This window comes from Herpailurus yagouaroundi, unplaced genomic scaffold (assembly GCF_014898765.1).
Source record: "Herpailurus yagouaroundi ecotype Mexico unplaced genomic scaffold, PumYag 100, whole genome shotgun sequence".
NCBI lineage: Eukaryota > Metazoa > Chordata > Mammalia > Carnivora > Felidae > Herpailurus > Herpailurus yagouaroundi.
The window spans coordinates 46,254,363-46,278,527 of NW_024412391.1; the positions used below are offsets into that span (position 1 = coordinate 46,254,363).

Genomic DNA, 24,165 nt, shown 5'->3' on the forward strand with positions numbered 1-24,165 from the left:
GAGCACAGTGGTGCAGTGGTTATCTAGGAGTGGACCCTGCCCTGCCACTCCTCTATCACTCCCATCCAGGATTCACCATGCCGGAGGGTCTTGGGTATAAGAAGGTAATCATCCTATGTAAGGAGGCTGGGCTTCCAGTTCCTTCTTGGAAAGGCAAGACCTGGCACAGCAGCCTAGGATCTCTGTCCCCACAACTTCCCTTCATGATGGTATTAGTTGAGGTGTTGACTTCCTGATGCGCTCATGGCTGCTCCCCAGCACCACAGACAAACAGAGGCCAAGGAGATTATCAGGTTTTAAAAAGTTAATCAGACAGGGTCCCTCTTGCTAGCTCTACATGCCAACGAATATATGTTACGTATATATGCTATGAATATATGCTGTGTTCTAATTCATGGATACATGTTTTAACTAGGACAGGACATAAAATAGAGGCCTGTGGAACACTACTAGAGACCCTTCCTCCCTGATGTTAACATCAGTGTACTCGAGTCTTTCGATATAGCCATTCTATTAGGGGCTAATCTACTGGCCAGAGTTTTCCAGTTTGTGAAGGGCCTTTTTTTTTTCTTTCACATGCCTTATTACTTATTGAAATATTTGTATCAATAGCCTAGTTCAGTGATGTGAAATATGCAGTATGCATGTGATGAATGCATCACAGTCCCCTTCTCCTTGAAACCTGGACAAAGTTTCAAATTCTCTGCAGCCTTGCACATAGGCAGCCACTGGGAGTTGACACATAACCTGAGACTTACTTGCTGTTTCTGACAACAAGTTGTCAGAACAACTGCTGTCAGTTGTTTTGGATGCTCAACCGACTGAGCCACCCAGATGCCCCTATCAGTTCTAGTTTTTTGATGGGAGTTTTCTGGGTTTTCTATACATAGTATAATGTCATTTGCAAAGAGTGAAAGTTTGACTTCTTCCTCACCAGTTTGAATGCCTTTTTTATTGTTGTCTGATTGCTGTGGCTAGGGCTTTTAGTACTATTATGTTTAATAAAAGTGGTGAGAGTACACATCCTTATCTTGTTCCTGACCTTAGGGGAAGACTCTCAGTTTGTCCCCATTGAAGATGATGTTAGCTGTGGGTTTTTCATAAATGGCATTTATTATGTTGAGATAAGTTCCCTCTAAACCTACTTTGTTGAGGGTTATTATGATGAATAGATGTTGTACTTTGTCAAATGCTTTTTCAGTGTCTATTGAAGTGATCATTTGGTTCTTAGCTTTTCTCTTATTAAAAAAAAAAATTTTTTTTTTATTTTTGAGAAACAGACAGGAAGAGGGGCAGAGAGAGAGGGAGACACAGAATCTGAAGCAGGCTCCAGGCTCTGAACTGTCAGCATACAGCCCGACACAAAGCTTGAACTCATGAATCATGAGATCATGACCTGAGCTGAAGTCAGATCCTTAACCAACTTATCCTTTCTCTTATTGGTGTGATGTATCATATTGATTTGTGAATATTGAATCAACCTTGCAGCCCAGGAATAAATTGCATTTGGTCATGGTGAATGATTTTTTAAATGTATTGGGTTTGGGTTCGGTTTGCTAGTATTTTCTTGAGGATTTTAGAATCCATGTTCATCAGAGATAATGGCCTAAAATTCTGTTTTGTTTTGTTTTGTTTTGGTGTTTTCATCTGGTTTTGCTATCAGGATAACACTACTCTCATAGAATGAATTTGGAACTTTTTTCCTTCCTTTTTATCTTTTGGAATAGTTTGAGAAGCATAGTTATTAACTCTTTTTTTTTTTTTTTTAAACTTTTTTTTTTTCAACGTTTATTTTTGGGACAGAGAGAGACAGAGCATGAACGGGGGAGGGGCAGAGAGAGAGGGAGACACAGAATCGGAAACAGGCTCCAGGCTCCGAGCCATCAGCCCAGAGCCCGACGCGGGGCTCGAACTCACGGACCACGAGATCGTGACCTGGCTGAAGTCGGATGCTTAACCGACTGCGCCACCCAGGCGCCCCTAACTCTTCTTTAAATGTTTGGTAGAATTTGCCTGTGGAACCATCTGGTCCTGGACTTTGGTTTCTTGGGAGTTGTTTGATTACTGATTCAATTTCTTTGCTGGTAATCTATTCAAAGTTTCTATTTTTTTTTTTTTTCCTGTTTTGGTAGGTTATATGTTTCTAGGAATTTATCCATTTCTTCTAGGTTATCCAGTTTTTTGACATATAATTTTTTATACTACTCTCATATAGTTGTATTTCTGTGGTGTTTGTTATTTTTAATCTCTCATTTGTGACTTTATTTGGGTCCTTTCTCTTTTTTTCTTGATATGTCCAGCTAGAGGTTTATCAATTTTTTTGTCCCCCTCCCCCGCAAAGAACCAGCTCCTGGTTTCATTGATCTTCCATTGTTGTCTTAGTTTCTATATCATTTATTTCTGTTCTAGTCTTTATTATTTCCTTCCCTCTGCTGGTTTTAGGTTTTGTTTGTTCTTTTTCTAGCTCCTTTAGGTATAAGATTAGATTGTGTATTTGACATTTTTGCTGTTGGGGCAGGCCTATATTGCTATACACTTTCCTCTTATGACTGCTTTTGCTGCATCCCAAAGGTTTTGGACCATCATGTTTTCATTTTCATTTGTTTCCATGTAATTTTTAATTTTGCCTTTAATTTCCTGGTTGACTCATTTATTGTTTAGTAGCATGTTATTTAACCTCCATGTATTTGTGGTGTTTCCAGATTTTTTCTTGTGGTTGACTTCTAGTTTCATAATGTTGTAGTCAGAAAAGCTGCATGGTATGACTGATCTTTTTAAGTTAGTTGAGGCTTGTTTGTGGTCTAATATGCGGTCTGTTCTGCAGAACATTCCTTGTGCACTTGAAAAGAATGTGTATTATGCTGTTTTAGGAAGGAATGTTCTGAATATAACTGTTAAATCCATCTGGTCCAGTGTGTCACTCAAAGCCATCTTCTTGCTGATTTTCTGTTTAGATAATCTGTCCATTGATATAAGTGGGGTGTTAAAGTCCCCTCCTGTTACTGTATTATTATAGATTAGTTATTTCCTTTATGTTTGTTATTAACTCCTTCATGTATTTGGGTGCTCCCATGTTGGATGCATAAATATTTCAATTTTTATGTCTTCTTGCTGGATGATGGCCTCTTTATTATCATATAGTGTCCTTCTTTGTCTCTTGTTACAGTCTTGTTTTAAAGTCTATTTTGTCCAATATAAGTATTGCTATACCAGCTTTCTTCTGACATCCTTTTGCATGATAAATGTGTCTCTATCCCCTCACTTTCAATCTGAAGGTGTCTTTAGGTCTAAAATAAGTCTTTTGTTGGGGTGCCTGGGTGGCTCAGTCGGTTAAGCATCTGCTGACTTAAGCTCAGGTCAAGATCTCACCATTCCCAAGTTGGAGTCCCACGTCGGGCTGTGTGCTGACAGCTCAGAGCCTAGAGCCTGTGTCAGATTCTGTGTCTCCCTCTCTCTCTGCCCCTCCCCTGCTTCCACTCTGTCTCTCTCTCTCAAAAATAAATACTAAAAATTTTTTTTTAAAAAATAAGTCTCTTGTTGGCAGCATATAGATGGGTCTTATTTTTTAATCTACTCTGTTACTCTCTATCTTTTGATTGGAGCATTTAGTCCATTTATATTCCAAGATATTATTGATATGCATTTGTTGCCATTTTATTATTTGTTTTGTGGTTGTTTCTGAACATTTTCTCTGATCCTTTCTTGCTTTCATGGTTTACTGGTTTTCTTTAGTGATATATTTGCATTTCTATCTCTTTATTCTTTGCCTCGTTACTAGTGCTTTTGGTTTGTGGTTACCATTAGGTGTGTACATAACATCTTTTGCATGTAGCAGAACATAACATAGCATAACATCTTCTGCATGTTAAGTTGGTTACTTATGTTTGAACCCATTCATTACTCCTTCTTTCTCAATGTTTTAAGTACATAGTGTCATATTTTATGTCTTTTTTGTGAGTTCCTTGACTGTTTTTTCACAGAAATACTCATTTTTATTGCTTTTGTGTTTTTGACCTTCATACTGTCATTTTTTAATCTTTCCTTTCTAGTCAGAGTCCCCTTTAGTATTTCTTGCAGGGCTGGTTTAATGGTCATGAACTCCTTTAGTTTTTGCTTATCTGGGAAAATCTTTATCTCTCTTCTATTCTAATGATAGCCTTGCTGGACAGTGTTCTTGGCTGCTGATTTTTCCCACTCAGTACTTTGAATATATCCTGCCACTCCCTTCTGGCTTGGAAAGTTTCTGCTGAAAAATCCAGATAGCCTTATGGTGTTTTCTTTTGTATGTAACTGGTTACTTTGTCTTGCTGCTTTTATTCTTAAATTTTTATTTACCTATTTATTTGTTTGACAGAGTGCAAGCAAACAAGTGGGGAAGGGCAGAGGGAGGGAGAGAGAATCTTAAATGGGCTCCATGCCCAGTGCAGAACCCAATACTGAGGCTTGCTCCCACAACCCTCAGATCATGACTTGAGCTGAAATCAAGAGTTGGATGCTTAAATGACTGAGCCACCCAGGTGCCCCTGTCTTTTAATATTTTTTCATTATCACTATATTTTGCCATTTTAATTACAGTATGTCTTGGTGTGCATCTGCTTTTGCTGATTTAGTTGGAGGTTCTCTGTGCCTCCTGAATCTGGATATCTGTTTCCTTCCCTGGATCAGGGTAATTTTCAGCTATTATTTCTTCAAATAAATTTTCTGGCTCCTTTTCTCTCTCTGCTTCTTCTGGAACTCCTATAATGTGAATGTCATTACATTTGATGGAGTCACTGAGTTTCCTAAGTCTATTCTTGTTTTGCATAGTTATTTTTTCTCTTTTGTTCAGCTTGATTTCTTTCCATTACTGTCTTTTCTATCATTAATTGATTCCTGTGTTTTCTCCAGCCTGATACTCATTCCATCAAGACTGTTTCTCATTTTGTTTGTTTATTGAGCCCTTTATCTCTGCTATGTTATTCCTTATCTCTGGGTTAATGGTCTCCCTAGTGTTCTCCACTCTTTTCTCAAGTCCTATGAGAATCCTTAGGATCACAGCTTTAAATTCTTTACCAGGCATGGTACTATATATCTGTTTTTCTTAGAACTTCTGAGGTAGCCTTGTCTTTTCATTTGGGACAAAATGTCTTCTTATTTTGTCTAAGTCTCTGTGCCTGTTTCGTTGTTAGGAAAGTTAGCTACATCTTCTGTTCTTACCCTTAGGTAAGGGCTTTATGAAGAAGAGATCCTGTAGTGCTCTGCAGTGTAATGGCCCCTGTTCCCCAAGGCCTGGTGATTCCAGGAGTGTCTCTAACGTGTCCTGGCTACTTTATCCTTCAGACTAGTCTATAGAGCCTCTCTTTGTTGTGGACAGAGTTTGGTCCTTGGCCTGAGTTGGTGTGTTTGACTAGGTGTGCTCTGGTCTGCTTGTTAATGAGATCTATTGCTGCTGCCACTGGAACAGAGGCCTCACAAAACGTGTAAGTCAGGAGATGCAGTGTTGTCAGGAGTTTGGGGCCCTCTTCTGAAGGGGGGGCCTGCTGGGAATGAGGCAAGCATGACTGGAAAGTGTGGTTCTTGCAGAGCATGATGCTAGGTATAATTAAGTACCAACTGTTGGCATTACACTTTTTAGAACTTTAAAAATTTTTTTATATGTTTTTATTTATTTGTGTGAGAGAGAGAGACAGAATGCAAGCTGGGCAGGGGCAGAAAGAAAGGGAGACACAAAATCCAAAGCAGCCTCTAGGCCCTGAGCTGTCAGTACAGAGCCCAATGCAGAGCTGGAACTCGTAAACCACAAGATAATGACCTGGGCCGAAGTTGGATGCTCAACCGACTGAGCCAGCCAGGTGCCCCTTGCCCTGGTTACTACAGGTGACTCTGCTTTTATGTTAATGGGAGGGGTAGGGGAAGGCATTTGCCAGTTCCTATGTTCTCAGAGGGGTCTCTCCATGAACACTGTCTCTCTAGAACATGCTCTCAGATGAGCAACTAACCTCCCCAGTGTGTGCCCCAAGACACTCTTCAGATTGCTATTTCATGCTGTATGTCTGCGGGCTATTTGGGGCTGCTCTTGAAGAGAAGGCAGGCGATGTCCTTTAAAAATCGGGGCTTTAAGCACCACTGGTTGCAAGAACTCAGGAAGTAAGTGCCCTTTTGCTTTCCAAGCCAATTGCTGTGGGGATTCATTTTTTCTGTATGCTCCCCTGTGTTTCACCCTTCTCTGTGACCACTGCTCCCTCCATTCTGTGGTTGCCATGATCCATTTCTCTCTCAAGCCACAACTCTGGACTCTATCTTCTTGATGTGGCCTCTTCTCTACCTTTAGTTGTGGAGTTTATTCTGCCAGTCTTCAGATAGATTTCTGGCGTCCTTAGGATGATATGATAGTTGTCTAGTTGTATTTGTGGGATGCAGCAAGCCTAGGTTCCTCCTACTCAGCTGCCATCTTCCCCTTCTTCTTCAAGTAGGCCTGTCATGGGAAAACTGGGGGTAGTAGGCAGCCAAGAACTCTCTCCATTTGTTACTGTCCCATGGGGCCCAGGATCTCAAGCCTGCTCACCACCAGAGCCAGGTGATCAAGAGGTATTCTCTGGCTGGCAGCCATAAAAACTAGAGCATCAGACCTGTGCAATGGCTCCCCTCCAGGCGATATTGGTGCTCTGGAGTGTGGTAGAGGAAGGATGCAAAGATGGTAAGCACCGGCAGCTATCTATCCTTACAGTGTACTCCAGCAGGCCTCTCCTCTGTTTGAGGTGTCTGCCCTTTAGATTGCTGCTTGTTTCTTTTTTAATGTTTGTTTTTGAATGACAGTGTGAGCAGGGAGTGGCAGAGAGAGAGGGAAACACAGAATCCAAAACAGGCCCCAAGTTCTGAGTCTGGATGTGGGGCTCAAACCCATAAACTGTGAGATCATGACCTGAGCTGAAGTTGGATGCTTAGCTGACTGAGCCACACAGGCACCCCCAGATTGCTGCTTTAAGATAACAAGCCTGTTGCACAGAAAGTCTGGACACCTGTCAAAGGGCTGCCTTGGTGTAGGTAAGTCCATGTGCAAGGCTTTAATGAACCATTTCTCAGTTTGCTATAGCCTTGTGGGTCTCAAGGACATGAGCCCCATTGGCTTTCAAAGCTAGAGGTGTAAGGAGCTGGTTCCTGCGGTGCCTGTCTTAAAAATGTAGGGTTCAAACTCTTGCTTTTCATAGAGAAGCTTTTAAGTTCTCTTCCAATTGTGGGTCACTGTGCCAAAGGTGGGGTTTATGGTGACTTTGTGGCTCAGCCTTTCTTACCTGCTTCAATGTGGGATGTTCCTTGCTTGCCAGATGTGTAGGAGTTGCTCTGGTGGTTGTGGGTTTTTCAGAGGATATTGTTCCATATGTAGCTGGAGATTTGGGGCACCACAGGAAGAGGTGGGTTCAGGATCTTCCTACATTGCACCTTGAACCAGTCTCTTCATGCTTAACTTATCCAGCATCTTGCCTGTGTCTGGAACTCTTCCTCAACCACTTTGTGACCTTAAGTGTGAACTCCTCAGGTCTCATTTGTAAAGAGAATACAGAAGAGCAGTCAAAATAAATCATTTCAACTCAAGAAATACTGAAGAGGCATCTTATGTGCTGTAGGCACTGCTAGGTGCTGAGATAGGGGAAGATAATCATCTGCACCCACAGGGAAGTTAAAGTAGTAAAATTAGTTGGTATGGTTTGTAAAGCAGATGCTGTTATTTCATCCTTCTCTCCTTACCACCATTGCTCAAAATAGTGAATGACTATCCTCCTAACCTGGAACTAAAGTATTTCTAAGAATAAGGGAGAGTGGATGATGACTACACAGGACTCAGGAGCCAGAAAAGTGAGGGAATGGAAGCATAAACACGGGAGATGACGTGTGACAGTGGCTCGGCCAGGACATGATCATGTTCCAGGTGACTTTGTCACTGCCCTTCCCGGTCCTGTGATCTTTCCACCTGGGGTCATATATTTACCAGCTGCATCTTCCTGATTTGAGATAAGGGCCTGCTTGATAATTCATGGACTGTGGACCCTCTCTGTGGGCAAATGCACACACAACATTTAAATGCAATTTTAGGGGGTTCTCAAGAGGGAGGACTGCCTTATCTTCCTAGCAGCATTTCTGTCTTAGAAGTGGGCTATATTTCATTGTACTCTGCTGGGCCACAGCCTTGGTGACATGTTGCTATTTATAAATAAGGCTGCTAATGAATGCAGGAAATGGAGGGAGTTCATGAGTGGTCCCTGGACCAGATGATGCAACAGGTGACTCATTTCTCTCTTTGCCTTTCCAGTTCTAAGGTTATAGCCTGAGGGATTTGGGTTCTCTTAGAACTGTGTCTGTTTTTATCCTGGTTGGTATTTAAAATCCATTTTGAATAACATTGATGTGGATTTCCTTTTCCTGGGACTTGGCAGGGCCCTTCCAGTGTAGCCCTCAGCCTCATCACAACCCTGCACCAACTCATTGTGCCATTGGTGCCCCTTATGTCAAGCTAGTGTGGGTGGCTGGGGGGGCTCTGCAGTGCCACCCCTTTATCCAGCCATGTTGCATTTTTGTCACCAAAATGACTAGTGACCTGAGTGGAAGGAACCCTTCACAGTTTACTTGGTTCTCTGGCATATGCAGAAACAAAACTATGGTCAAATGAGGAAACATGCTCAGAGAGGTATACCCAAAGTCCTACCCTAAATATGTAGCAGAGCTCAAACACAGCTCTTATCACCAAATCTTAGGTTCTACTTTTTTTTTTTTTTTTGGGTGAAAAAATTTAGATTTAGCCAGCTGGATTCCATTTAGATGATCTCAATTTCATTGGCAATAGTCAAAGCATCATAGTGAGGAGCCAGTTGAACATATGCTGCCTTCTCTCCATTGGGCCTGATGGAGGTGTTGATCTTGGCCACATCAATGTCATACAGCTGCTTCACAGCCTGTTTTATCTGGTGCTTGTTGGCTTTGACCTCCATAATGAACACAAGTGTGTTATTCTCTTCTGTTTCCTTCATGGCTGACTCAAGATTAGGGGGAACTTGATGATGGCATAGTGGTCAAGTGGGTTTCTCCTGGTCGGGGGGCACTCTTTTGAGGGTATTTGGGCTGCCTTTGGAGACACAGTGTCTTGGCCTGTTGGAAGGTAGGTGACGTAGATTTTTGTGTGTGATTTCAGCACCCTTTTCTTGGCCTTCAAAGCCTTTGCTTTGGCTTTGGGAGGGGCACAAGCTTCCTTCTTCACCTTTGTTGTCTTTAAGAAAAGGTAGGTTCTACTTTTCTACATAAATTTGCTTTTCCTTGTGTCTGTACAGTTCTTCCTGATTGGCAAATTGAATGTCAAGGACTATCCTCTAGTGAACACAGAGCTGGTTACCTGGTTCCCACCTAAAAGGCCTTTGCTGCCTCTTTAGCACCTTTCATTTTTTCAGTAATTACTGAGACTGAGCATGTTCTCTGCCTGGCTGATGGGAGAGCACTAAAGTATAAATTAGGTACAATTCAGGGGCTGGCCTGTTCCCATGGGTTTTTTGGACAGTGACTGATGTTTGTCTCCTGCAGAAATGCCAGACAATGCAGCGGTTCTGCTGGGTGTTTGCTGTAAACTCCAGATTATTCCTGCGCTGTGTCACTTGGTAAGAAACCTCTCAGATGGGACCTGGGGATGGGCACCCGACAACTGATAAAACACCTTTAGGATTTCTCATCCATAACAGCCCTTCAAGATAGGTTAAACAGATGTTATTAACTCCACTTTTTTTTTGTATCACACTGTCCACATCACACCACACACCCTACCCTATGGGAAGACTGAGATCGAGAGGAAAAGGATTTGAACAAAGAACTTGTTAGCAGGGTAGGACTCTCAACTTTGCCATTAGATTCCAAATCTCATGTTTTTCCCAGTGTTTGGAGAATTTTGGCCAAGGTTTGGTTGCAACATTGCAGGGAAGGAACCTGACACCATTTGCAGGGTTATGGTTAGGCCAGTTGGATGCAGCTCTGCCTCAAATTCACCATGAAGATATTTAAGAGGAGACTGGTCTCAGAGTTAGGTAGTGATGACCTTAGCCCTGGAGAGTCAAGATTAAGCCTTACCTTTTTAAGTTACAAATTGGGTCATTAATAGAAGGAACCATCAATACACTGCCCAGAAGTCACTCGAATGGGGCAGGTGTTGCTCAGCCTGGGGCAGAGAACAAAAGCATACCAGGCTAGATTATTTTAAGGTCTGGTTACTTACAAAGAGTCAAAACGAACATGCTTTGTAGGCTAAAAACTCCAAAGCTCAGAGCTCTGCTCCCAGATCTGGGAAGTAGGTATTGAGATTAAGTGCCTGGACAGGACCCTGAAATTTGTTATCCATCTAGTCTGAGAACTTTGAGCACCATGCTTAGTGCCTTGGGTACTTCTCTGAATAGCAAAGACATCTGAACAAGGGCATTGTTCCAAGGAACAGTTTACAGCCCATTCACAACTGAAAGCAGTTTCTACCCACTGGTAGAGGAATTCTGGGTTCTTGTACTGTGACCACAAAAACTGAACTACTTGAAAACGTGCCAGCATGTTTGTTCTGGGGTCAGCTAAGGGTAAAGGCTGGTGGTGTAGTTATGAAAACAGTATCATCTATTTGTCCGTAATGATGAGCATAGCAGTAACTTTGCACTTAGCATTTCCCAGGGTCCTAAGATTTACAAAATTATCTACTGCATTCAGGAAATACTTCCTGAATTGTGTGTATATTACTGCAAGACCACATTAGCTAATTCCCGTTCCCAACAAACTCATACTTCATTGTCATCTTCCTTGTAGTCTGCGTTAGATCTGATCATCCAAGTTCTGCTTTGTTGGTCTAAAGGTAGCCACATTCAGGGTTCTAGAATGGCTGGTATTCTACAGTGGCACAAAAGCCCACAGAGTCATTTGTGTGGTTTTTGGGAGCTGTTCAACATAGACAAAGAATTTTTCTTTTGAAGAATTTCCTGGGTATCTTCACATAATTTGCCCTAGATACTGCAGCAACGCTAAAGACAATGAGGCTCCTGCCTTCTGAACGAATTTGGGTATTGTGTTTCTTATAGGGATTTACTTAGAACAGGGTACAAAATTCTATCTGTATTCCTGTCTTCTCTTATCTGGTGGCCAGAATAACTTTGAGAGCCTTTCAGAAGGGCTTTTGGAAGAACAGCATCAGATACACTAATTGTTTGCCAAACTGGGAAGAAGGTGAGTTAGAGACTGCTAATTCTGCGCCTGCCCCCACCCTTTGGGTGACCCTTACCTAGAAGGGTCTCTGGACCCATGGGCCCGGCAGATATTCAGAGTAGGAAGCTGGATGCTGCTCAGCCCCTGTCCACTAGACTCCAGACACAGCCTGCTATAGGCAGTCTTGAGGCTGTGCCAGTAGAGCTCATTCTTAAATCGCTGGGATGTGGTGCTCAAAGAGCAAGCCTGGTCCACTCTGAAGTCAGAGTTGATGGTCTTGACCAAAAGCTGATGTTAAGCCTGTGGTAATTACTTTTATCAAATGCGTGCTGCACTTCTGCCACTGGGGCAAGTTTTAGTAAGGTTATCATTGCTCAGGACATTTCTGGAAATTTTTTGGATTCCCTTCATTTTTTTATTTTAAATTTTACTCTCTACATTAATTGGATCTGGTTTTCAATGCCTGTGTAAAAATCTGAGAACTTGCAATTAGAGCAGCAGCTGAAGTGAACTCTCATTCAGCACATGGAGGGCCCTATGTTCTATGACAGACCAGCCTCCTAAAAAGCTTAGATTTTAGAAAACAGACTAAACAGTGACTATCTTCAGAAAGACAGTAGGGTAATAGTCGTTGAGATATGGGGGTGGAGGGAAGATCAGGAAAGGCTGTTCTGACGTGGCATTTCAATGGACCATGAGAGAGGAGAAGAAAAGGTCTATGTGGAACTCTAGAGGAAGAGTATCCCAGGTAGAAGGAATAGCAAAAGAAAGGTTCTTGAGGCAGGAAGCATAACTAAACTGTGGTACTTATCCCTTTGAGGAGATCAAGCAGCTGTATAGGAAATTCTAATATCATTAAAATAAACAATACATACTGTGTGTATGGGAAAGTTACATTCTGAACTTCCTAATCTCCTGAAGTTAAGGGATCTAGGAGAAGATACAGAGTTCAGAGAGTAGAAGGACTGTCAGAACTGCAGGCAAATTGGAAAACTCAGGCATAAGGTCAGGGCCCAGGTCACATAAATCTTGTTATTTGTTACATCTTAAGGGTGCTCCTTTTGAGGAATGTAAAAAACTATTTTTTCTCTGTGGATTTTCTATAACATTTTAAGTGAATTTGCTTAAACATGTCATTTCAGTTTCATGGTCTCTCGGCTGATGGAGTATCTGATCTTAAAAACCCAATCTTGGCTCCTCTGAAGGATCTAGAAAGGTTTGGTGTCGCACAGCGTTTGTTTGCCACAGTCAACGTGAACCTGGAGAGACTGCCGTCATCCATAAAAGTTGTCACCGAGGAGGACCCCAACACTGTCCCACGAATTCTTTATATAAGCCTCAGTGGGCTCTGTGCTTTACGCAGAGCACATTAATAACATGTGAATTAGAAGTACAAGACCATCAAAGTTAAGATACTACTGAGTTTAGCTACCAAGAGGCCCAGTATCTAAGGTAACTCCAGCACCCACAGGGTTGAGAACTCTAAGCTGGTGTTTAGTTAAAACCCTCTTCTACAGCGAGATAGGTCCATCTATCACTTTCTTTCATAAAGACAGCTGAGTCTATAGAACATGTGCTGATTGAGGAAATGAACTGTAAATACCACTACAGTATACATATTCCTCTGCTGAATAAAATTAAAATGATCTCATAGCAGGACACCCTTCCTTAGGGGTCTAGCTATATACATTTCATTTTTGTCATGCTTTGACTAACATACCAATTCTAGGTCTAGAACAATGCTGATTTCCTATGCATTCTGGATGTTTGATTTGTAAAATACTACATATTTTAATTCTGTCTTGACATTCTTCTATAAAAATGCATGGAATGTCTCTTTAGTGCCCCTGATTCCATTGCTAATATCCACTGGGGACCTGAAATCCCTTCTTTCCCTTAGTAAAAAGTAGCTAGGACCTCCTGCCAGAGGTCTGACTTTAGGAGCAGGGAGGATTAGAAGTCGCAGTTGTTGAAGAGAAACATGTTACCCAGCATGCATATATATATATATATATATATATATATAACCTTGTCATCTACTTGAATGTTAAAATGGAAGAGATGAAGCAAACAACGCTTTCATTGCTTCAGTCAAAAATGAGACTAAATCTTAGGACGCATGAGGAAAAAAATTGCACATTGTGTGGCAACAACAAAAAAAGCACCGTAGCTACAGCTGTGGCACTATACATTGCCTTTCTGGCTTTCTGAAATAAACTTTTATAAACAACAAACTGAGGACAGATTGTGTAAGAAGAATCTACTTGTATAAAAAATAGATACACATGTACCACAGTGCAACGGGAGCTTCCTTTAAGAGTCCACAAGAAGCGGCACCTGAGTGGCTCAGTCAGTTAAGCATCTGACATCGGCTCAGGTCATGATCTCCCGGTTCGTGAGTTCAAGCCCCACGTTGGGCTCTGGGCTGACAGCTCAGAGTCAAGAGCATGCTTCGGATTCTGTCTCCCACTGCCTGTCCCTCCGCCATTTGCACTGTGCCTTTCCATTGTCTCAAAAATAAACATTAAAAAAGCCCACAAGAAACCTGACAGTGGCTCCTTGGGGGAAGAGAGAGGAGTTAGAAGTTGGGGCAAGGCTAGGGGAGTTACCCTTCTGTTCCTGTTAGAATTTTGTATGCATGAGCCTCTAAGTTGAAATGCACCAACTAACACCACCCCAAAGCAACAAAAACTAAAGATGCCATCCCAGGATGTGCCTATACTGCTACAGGTGTTCCTAGCCACCCTGCCACCCCCCAGTTACTGCCATTCCTTAGCAGACCCCAATGTAATGTTGTGGACAAAGTAGTGCTGGGCCTCCAAAAGGCTCTTCTAACTGGAATCTTCATCGCTACATATAATTATTAACTGTAAATGTACCTTTATTTACTGCTTGAGATCAAGAACTATTAAAAATAGTTACATTTGGAAACAAGTTCCAGTAGACTAGATCACCTAGAAAACAGAAAATAGGGTAATACTTCTGAAGAGGCCAGCCACCTTCACTCAGATGTTTCCATGACCACTCCTCTTTCCTAAGTGGGTGCAGAAAGAAACACATTAGCTAGTGTGGTATGGCCCTGGAACAGTCCCTCAGAGAGGTCCAGAATGTAATCATCCCTGGAACCTGTGAACATGTTACCTTACATGCCAAAAAGGGACTTCACAGGTGTTTTTCAGGTTACAGACCTTAAGATGGACAGATTATCTGGGTGGGCCCTTAAAAGAAAAAAGGCAGAAGAGTCAGAGAGATACTTGGCCAAAGAAAATGCAGGAAAGATGTGGCATAAGAAGGACTCAGTGCTGTTGCTAGCTCTGGGACAGGAGAGGTCAGTTCAAAAACAAGAGTGCAGTCCACCTGACAGCCAGGAAGGAAGAGGGGACCTGAGTTCTACAACACCATGGAACTGAAGTCCGCCAACAACCCACAGGAGCCTGGAAGCAGATTCTCTCTCCAGCAGTAAGAGCCAGGGCAGGCCCTGGGAAACGTCTCAATTTTAGTTTGGCGAGACCCATGTTGGATTTCCATCCTACAGAACTAAGTCTGTGTTTTAAGCTGCTAAATTTGTGGTAATATTTTTACTGCAGTGGTAGAATACTGGCAGCGTAAGATGAAAGAATGAACGATAGAAGTGAGAAGTACACTGGACTAGCAGTTTCTGAAGTACAAGGTAGGGAATCCCAGAAACTTGCTTGAGAAAGAGTTGCAAAGTACCTTTTCTGGAAGCAGGCTTCATGCACTCACCCACAGTCATGCGTCTACCTCTTGGGCAGCCTGGCAGGTCCACCTCCCTTTTCCACCGCAGGCCTCAAGGGTGAGCTGTGTGCCCCAGCAGGCGTTGTCTTTCCCACCGGGGCTTCTCTTGCTTGGCTGGTCCTAGCATCTCACGCTATCTAAGCACAAAGGCCTTTTCTTGATCCTATATTTTAATCTTCCCTGTGTCTGCAGTTTCTTTTTCCTTGAGTACATCACCTTTGAAAGCCACCAAATCACTTGGGCTGGGACAAAGGAAACAACAGTTAGGGTTTCCTTGTTAAAGAAGAGAAGCAGGTGAAAAATTTATATATTTATTTTGGTGAGAAAAGCAATGTTATTACAGGCTTTTTACAAAGATTATTAGCATTTAAAAGAAATTACCAAAGCTAATCTGATATCCTCTGTATTACCTCTAAACCTTAATTCTACCTATAAATGAAACACTGCATTGTTTGCAATATTAAATATTTATTTTTATATATACAAAAATAGTTTACCTGGAATATACAATCTCCCATGTTTGGACAGGATATGGAAATATGCAAAAAAAATTTATAGGGACAGTTTCTGAAAACTCAATACTTAATTGTACTGCAGGAAAATTTTATTTATACAAGGACAGCAGTAATGTTTCTTTTATACAGGAATAATACAATTACTTGGAAAGCAGCAGCAATCAACTTTTATTTTTAAACTTTTTCATTAGAAAACTTAAGCAGCTTGTTCAGCTTTTATTTTTAGGTTGCTAATAAGCATTTTGTCTTCTGTTAAAAAAAAAAAGTTCTACAACCATTTCAAAGACTAGAGGTTAAAAACAGCATGCATTTGTGTTCAAAATAGAGATATACCAAACTGAAATGGGGAGGGGGACCCCAAAGCAAGGTTTTCACATCAAATACTCACCATGGGCTCTAACAGAACTCAACATGCAGAAAACTACACTTGTTTTGCTGAACCCTAGTGCTCATTCTTCTCCAGCAAAACCCTAGATCCCACTTCCTTCAAAGTCAACATTACCAAAGAAACAGCAGTTGGTTGTTCTTTTTCAAAGAGGACACACAACCAAAAGGAATATTTATCTTATATTTCAATTACAGATGAGATGAGCTATTCTTCAAATTTGGTTCTACCTGAAAAGATGAAGGCATTCCTCATTTGGACCACGTTTACCAGAACAAGCTTTATGTCTTCAAAGCAACATTATTTGTCCCACTGCCCGTCTCTCCTATTTGAGAATAAGACAAAACCCACATATGTTAACTGGTGATGACTTCTGGTTTAATAGTGGTAATTTATACCTGAGGAGTTTTGAGTGCTCTGCTTTTTTCCACTTCCTCCAAGCTCTCAGGCCACCTTGACTGATAGGAGGAAAGCTAAATTTCAGGTATGGCCTGCCATATTTGTAGGTTTCTGCCCCCAGAGTTTGCTGTGGCTAAAGTACAACAAAAATATCCAGTCCAACTTGTAAGACCAGACCTTTTAGCTTCTGCTTTGTGGCAACAACAATACCTATTCAGTAGGACTCAAGACAGGTTTACAAGCATGGAGTCAATTGCTCTCCCAAGTATTAAGTGGCATTTACATTAACTGTAGCTGTGTTCATTCAGTTTGTGCTAGAAATTAGAAAACAGTAAAAACTAGTAGGGGAAAAAAGGGAAGGAACTGTCACTTCTGGCTGACTGGCATGTGGAGGCAAGTCACATTCATCACAGCACAGCATTATCAGCCAACAGCCACGAAGCTATGAGAAAGAATGCAACTAAGATATCTTCATATTGGATTCAAGGTCCACTAAGTGGGTCTAGCCAAACATTTCTCCCTATAAATAAACAGAGGCCTTTTAAACTTAATACTATGGGCTAAACAATAGGGCTGCAGTGATAAATTTCAGCCATAAGAATTAAGGTAGGGCAGCTTTAAGGGGGGCAAAGATTAGAATGTGGTTGGATGTAAGAGAGTACTGGATTGCTTAAATTTTGTGAGTAACAGCAAGAATTCGCTAAAGGTTTGGACTTAGAGGTGGCATTCTAAACTAAATGACTCTCCTGACCAATGCCACTGAGAGCAGAAAAGGCCCTCTTCCAAGGCTGGAACTACAACCTCAGAGCTGTTTTAAAACTGGAGGTAAGATTCTTGAATGGTATGTACCATTCATTATGTAACCTCTGAAAGAGATGCACTTTTAAAAAAAACTAAATGGTAAACAACCTCAATATAAGTGAATACATAAAGTAAATGGATAAAGCAGCCTAATAAGGATTTCCCAGTCTAGCATTTACTATATCAGAGATACAAATTGCTTCTTGTAATTTAAGGTGAAGACAAATATTAAGCTAGCCTTATTTAACTAGTGGAATATTAAAAGTAAAGGGAGATATAAATTTTATCAAAGGTCAGGTGGTCAAGAATCAGAATTAGGATCTCAGCTAGAAGTACACCATCTCTATTTTTAACAAAAGAGATTATTTTAAAGAAAGTACTGCCATGTACTGCAAGAGTGGTAGAGAACCATGCTTTAAAATTCTTACCTTGGAAATGAGATATCGTTCCTTCACTTTTTACGGTGTTAAAGACTCATTTTTGATTCTGTGCACTAAATAATTCCAGGAACACAAAAAAGTAACATAATGGATGGGAAATATTTAAAAATGAATAAAACTTGAAGCTAACAAAAAATTTAAAAATCATCTTACCTTAAAGAATTAAAGAGTTATCTCCTTTAGATATGCAATGTATACTCAAAAACTCATATGCTGAATTATTAGTTGTATTCTTAAAAGTTTGTGAATAATAGGGGCACCTGGGTGGCTCAGTCAGTTAAGCGTCCGACTTCGGCTCAGGTCATGATCTCACGGTTTGTGAGTTCAAGGCCTGTGTCAGGCTCTGTGCTGAGAGATCAGAGCCTGGAGCCTGCTTTGGATTCTGTGTCTCCCTCTCTCTCTGCTCTTCCCCCACTCATGCGCTCTCTCTCTCAAAAATAAATAAACATTAAAAAAAAGAAAGTTTGTGAATATTCACTTGTACTATATACAATAATGCCATTATTTAAAATACTGAATTTCTCCCAAAACTAAAAATGCAGATATTATTACACAGATATTTTCACAGCAAATCCATTAGAAGAGGAGGGCAGTTACCCCAATCTCTCAATCTGAGTCATATCACAAATTCATTTGAAAGCTTAAATAAGTATTTCCCAAGACAATGCCATTTAGAACTCTCTCCTTTTTCCTTAAGGAAATTGTTATAGTGATAATTTTCTGATCTGAATTTCATCATACATTTTTTTCAAAAAGGAGATTAGTATCTGCCTCAAGGTAAAACCAGAGTCTTATAAAACAACATGAAAAAAAAAAGTTTCAGAAGGTCTAAGAATTTGGGAGTAAACATTTAAGAACACTAGCTATAATTACATGGGTAAACACATTTAGTTTTATTATTCATGTAGTTTGGGAAAGTTTTACATATTATACATATGGCTGTATATATATTATTAATATATATGGTGACTGAGACATTTAAAAAATGATCTATATATGTACATAAAAGTTCAGGATTTCTTTTTTCATATTTAGTATAAAGATTCATTACTACAAAATTATTGGCTCCCTATCCTATGATTTCTGGAAAATGGAGTGTTGTTTCAGAAGTCATAAAAGTACAATGTTAAGTAGATTGCTATTTTGACCAATTTTTAGAACTTGATGTTCAATATTTACCAGTTTAAAGTAACTGTACCTAACTCCATGGCTATCCATCTTGAAAATCAACTCCAATTACTAGATTATGACACTTGTTGTTTTACCTAACAATAAGCAGCAATTTAATGAATTGTTAAAGCAAAGATCATAAGTCATTAAGAAGTATGGTCAAAGCAGTTAGTATCTGGCCATAATCTATAATGCTACCCTATTGTATTTTATTGCTAATTTGCATTATTTTCTAAATTTGTGTTAATCAATTTGCTCTTTTAAAGAAAAGTTGTCCTTATAAGTTACTATAAGTAAATTTACTAGATTCTAGAATCTAGATTCAGGCTACTATTGCTGTAGTTGTTCATGGGCTTATGATTTCTATTTTAAAAACCTATGTTCAGCAACTGTATAGTTAGAATTGATAAAAGTAAACAAAGTCCTGATGTATTGGATTGATATTATCCAAATACCAAACAGAAATAGAGACTGCATAATCAAGGCATGGCTAGAACAAAAGTGAAACTCTACTTGCAATGCATCGCATGTATTCCACTAGTTACAGTGTTATATGGCTTACCCAGGAACATCAATTCTATGGGTATTTGTATATTTGAAAATAATATATATATATATATATATATACAAAATATTTAGTTGTATGGAAATAGTCATGCCCTGAATGCTGAATGTGGACATTCATCTGTCTACAAAGAATGCTCATGTGCATTAACGTATTGGCACATTTCCCAAAAGCATATGCAGGTGCATGTGTATTTTAACTATTATCAGTTGTTCAACATCACTTTAAACCATTTCTCTTCGGTAAAGCTCATTATTTTGTATATTTCCCACAAGAGAGATTCACATTTCCTTGATTACAACTATACTCTTGTTGCCTTGGGAGACTACTGGGGCCCTTGGGACTCCTTGCCCCAGCAGAGATCTGCCAGGTCCTGCAGACTCAGATGAGACTTCAGTTTCAAGTTCAATGACTCTATTGAGATACAATGAACTTCTCTGAATTTATTCTCTTCAGCTCTGGCATCTGGACTGAAATTAACTAAAGAGCATTAATACATTTTATATTATGGGGAATCAAGTGTGTATTAATTAGTCATGAATACAATTTATAATAGAAATAATTCCTTTAAGTATAGACTATTTTCTAATATGCATTTTATGCTAGATGATAAAGCTAAAAATATATATGATGTAAAAATCATCTCTATCATGTCAAGACAGTTGAAATATTTTTGTGGATAAACTTGTGCTGTTACGATGATCGTACAGTTGTTCACAGAGGCTCCATGCAGCAGCATGAAGGCATACCATAGAAGACAGCACATTTCCTGAGAACATGAAAATGAAACTTCTCTTAAAATTTATAGTATGTTGAAACATTAAGTCATAAGATATTACCTTGACACTGTGCTTTGATTCAGGTTGCTTTGAGAAGCCAGAATTCTAATGTAAATATACGTCGTTTAAAAGTTACCAAAGTTATTAAAAGGGTATGATTCATTTTGCCACTGATGTCCTATGCTAGGACAAAGAACATTAATTTGTGTTCTGGATATGAAATTCTAGAAAAAAATACCTATAGATTTCCACTCTTAACCATACAGCAACTTGGGTGTTGTTTCATTGTTAAAAAGATTTAAAGCAATGTGTGCATACTGCTTACTGCCGTGTATTTTCTCTTCCCTCTAAGTGCTCCTGGCTGGCATTCCAAGTGACAGCTTTGCTGAGAAGAAAACAAATTCAACAGCCAGGTGTCTAATGCCTACCACTGACAAAGATGACCACTAATATTTAAGCACCTAACCTTTTAAGTGTGAATACTGTCCCTGTGAAAAGTTGGCAGCAATATAAAACATGGCTAACTTAGTTTAATGATGAGCTACATCTCTAAATATGTTTGAGAAAGAATATATACCATGTAAGAATCCTAAAGGGAGATACAAATGGAGATGAATCTTAAAAATCTGAGTATGTTAACGCATCTAAAGGAGGGGAGCTGTTTTGTTTTCCTAATCATTAAACAAAAAAGTACATTTCCTAACAGAAACGTAAAAACAATATATGAAACCTTTTTTAATATATATTATATAATACATACAATGTACATATTATATAATGTATATATTACATATGGATGAAACGGCTTACAGTTATTTGCAAATCTTATAAATTGTTCAATGGATTTGGTTCTCAAAACAACAGATTTAACAAATATTCTAACAATCACATCCCACTTCAAAAAAAGCACACTGATTGTTCACCAAATCCCCCACTTGCAAACTTAGAGGCATTTTAAAGCATCAAAAAAATTTGCAGAGGCATAATACATTTGCTGACCATATCCTAATGAAAACCTGTTGAAAGCAGTAGGCTCATTTTTGTCAAATTTCTACATGTGAAAATAAATCAACTTTGTGTCAGTTTACGTGTTACAGGATAAGGCACTCTCTCAGCCTGCATGGCCTTGCTTGCTGGGGACACATTCACTCAAGCATCAGCCTGTCATGGCAACAAATGAGAGTGCCAACTATTGCTCTTCACTTTTCCCCTCAAGATAGAAATGAAGGGAAAAGAAACCAATATATTTGTTTAAATTAGAATGGATAGCCATCTATCTTTGAAATAATGAAGCCATGTAGTGTTGAGCAGACTTTCAATGTCAGCCTTGGATGGCACTGACGTTACAGTCCTGCTTCTGTAAGAACTTGTATTAGGAAAGAAGGCCAATAACTACAATTTTTTCCTAAGAGTAACTGACCCTTCACTAGTTGATACTGAACCAAAGGACAGCTTTACAAAACTATTTCAAGTATTCATTATCACAGTGAAAATGGGAGACCAATATGAGAATGAAGGATTTGAAAATTCCTTTGATGAAAAAGGCAAGGGTACTAAATCAAAACATATACAAAATGCTTCAACGCATTTCTTTATGTGGTATGAATAGAAATATTATCCATAAAAAGTTAGAAAAATTAAGATAAATTATATATTAGTACACCTTCCCAACCACATTTTATATAAAAATTCAGAATAGTGTACTGGTATTTCAATCTACACAATAAAAATGCCTAAACTTGGCAGATATTGTCTATCTGTGCATGTATTTTCTCAGTAGAAGGCTTATTTGTTGCAGTCACTTTTAAAAAGTTTTATTTCCATTCTGAACCTTAGTGAATCATCAGTAAACCCAGCTGATTGGGACCCACTGTGGCTCCATTCTCAGCTTCTCTATGGCAGTTTGTAGTTTTTCAAAGGCTTTGTCTAGATTGTCGTTTACGATGATCAAATCAAAATAGTGGTTGTATGCTCTCTGAATTCGTGCACTTTCATCCACGGTTTTCTTCAAGTCAGAGTCCTGTCAAAGAGTGTTAAAAGGAAATGTTTCTATCATAAGGTGTATTTACTTGCTCAAACACCAAAGTGAATGTAAGAACTAAGTACTTTGGACTTTTATTTATGGTGATTAATATTAATTCTCAAAATCTAATTTATATAGTGTTGAAAAAAACATTACCATATGTTCATATCCTAGTCTTTACAGCAGAGTTCATGTTTGCTTTATGAGTATTCTCTATCTTCTATTTCATTGATCTTAGGAAAATATTCCTAATTAAACAACTGCTGATAATAAACTCAGGGTGAAATCTAAGGTAATAAAAGAATTATTTTAGGTTTCTAGCACAACTATAGCATCCTCTTCAAATGATTTTTTTTTTTAATTTGAATATATGTATGACATCCTAGAAAAAGAATCCTAGAATTTTCCCTTTGTGTTTTTGTCTTGCTTCTTCATGATCCTGCATGCCAGCTGAGGTGGTCAGTACAATGAAACCAAACTGGTGGGACAGGAGATTATTCTGCCATTTTTCTTTTCTTTTTTTTTTTTTACGTTTATTTATTTCTGAGACAGAGAGAGACAGAGCATGAACGGGGGAGGGGCAGAGAGAGAGGGGGACACAGAACCGGAAACAGACTCCAGGCTCTGAGCCATCAGCCCAGAGCCCGACGCGGGGCTCGAACTCACGGACGGTGAGATCGTGACCTGAGCTGAAGTCGGACGCTTAACTGACTGAGCCACCCAGGCGCCCCTATTCTGCCATTTTTCTAGATCTTTGAGTTGTACATAAAATCTGGGGCTGATAACTCCACAGTTGTTTAACCTGCTTATGAGGTTTGTAACAATTTTCCCAGCTCTGTAATCATGAATGATTTCAAATTTGCCAATGTAATCACGTTTCATCATCACAGTTTAGAAACTGGATAATGACTTTGGAGCATGGCCTACTAAGAACCTGGCATTTGCCTCTCTTTTCAGCATTGTTAATGCTCTTAAGAGCATCTGCCAGGACATTCATGTATACCAATATGGCGGCACAGAAAGATGGTGGAAAGAGTTCAAAAGATTTTTATCTTACAGGTTCTGTAGATCATGGAAACCATTCTGCAGTGACTTTTAAGCTTAAAGCCAAATCTGCTGCCTAATTCTAGGAAAGAGAATCTTAGAAATGTATTTTGAAGACTAACCACGTTTCCCACCTCCAACAACATATACTCACACACACATTTATTTCTGTTGCTAGCATTGTTTATATTTTGTAAAATATTTTGGAATAATGTGGAGAATAAATAAGTAATGGGTTCTGCATGAGCAAGTGAAGCTTTTCATTAAATTGCAACTTTAAAAATGAAATTTCACATTTTTTCTATATGTTCTTCAAATATTTATTGAGTTCCTATTAAGGTGTCTACTATGTCTACTCCTCCAGTGGAGGAGACAGATAAAGGGCAAATAAACACAAAAACTTCCAAGTTGTAATGAGTACTATAAAAGAAACCAACCAAGAACAAAGAATTTTGAGAATTCTACTTTAGAAAGAGTGATTACAAAGACACTGAGTAAATGACATTTAGCCTGAGAACTATAGTGGGGGGGAAAGAGCATTCCAAGCAGAGGAAACACCAATGAAAAACCCAGGAGGGAAATGACCCTGATGTGTTTTAAGATACTGAAAGGTCAGGATGGACAGAGGGACTAAGGGTGGGGGTAACATGGAGATGACTACAGGCTAGGTCCTGGAGGACCCACATGCAATGGAAAGGCACCTCTGGCTTGTGAGGGAGAAAGAGGAGATGGAAATGACACCAGACTAGAAATATATTTTGGTGATAAAATCATCAATATTAGCTATGAATGTGAAAAGTGAGGAAAATGAATCAAGATGTGGAAGAAGTAATTGTAGAAAATGCAAAGTTGGGGGTGGGAGTAGGGAGAGCATAATTTTGGGGGGAAAATGTTCTACTTTGTGTATGTTAAGTTTAGATGTCTTGGGTAACATCTAAGTGCTAAGTAGTGATAGGTTATGCAAGTCAGAGCTCGGCGGCCTGGATTACCTGTACATGAACTAGGAATCATCAATGTAACAATGGTACATAAAACCATTTTACCAATGGTAAAAACACCTAAAGGGAAGTGTAGAGAGACAAATGGGTTCCAAACTAG

General features: G+C 39.5%; 2 protein-coding genes and 1 pseudogene across 6 annotated transcripts in view; 1 reads left to right on the plus strand and 2 right to left on the minus strand.

Moving 5' to 3' along the window:
- The window catches only part of GSDME (gasdermin E), a 65,273-nt gene extending 51,543 nt beyond the window's left edge, over window positions 1–13,730 (plus strand). For both annotated transcript variants that reach the window (XM_040472418.1, XM_040472419.1), the window contains 2 exons: window positions 9,547–9,620; window positions 12,333–13,730. In XM_040472418.1, coding sequence (XP_040328352.1) covers window positions 9,547–9,620; window positions 12,333–12,563 — 305 coding nt within the window. In that variant the 3' untranslated portion in view covers window positions 12,564–13,730. The remainder of the gene's footprint in view (window positions 1–9,546; window positions 9,621–12,332) is intronic.
- A 5,068-nt stretch (window positions 13,731–18,798) lies between these two features.
- PALS2 (protein associated with LIN7 2, MAGUK p55 family member) overlaps window positions 18,799–24,165 on the minus strand; it is a 109,179-nt gene continuing 103,812 nt past the window's right edge. For all 4 annotated transcript variants that reach the window (XM_040472422.1, XM_040472421.1, XM_040472423.1 and 1 more), the window contains one exon: window positions 18,799–22,020. In XM_040472422.1, the coding sequence (XP_040328356.1) occupies window positions 21,844–22,020 (177 nt within the window). In that variant the 3' untranslated portion in view covers window positions 18,799–21,843. The remainder of the gene's footprint in view (window positions 22,021–24,165) is intronic.
- On the minus strand, window positions 22,028–23,069 carry LOC121028613 (40S ribosomal protein S15a-like; annotated as a pseudogene).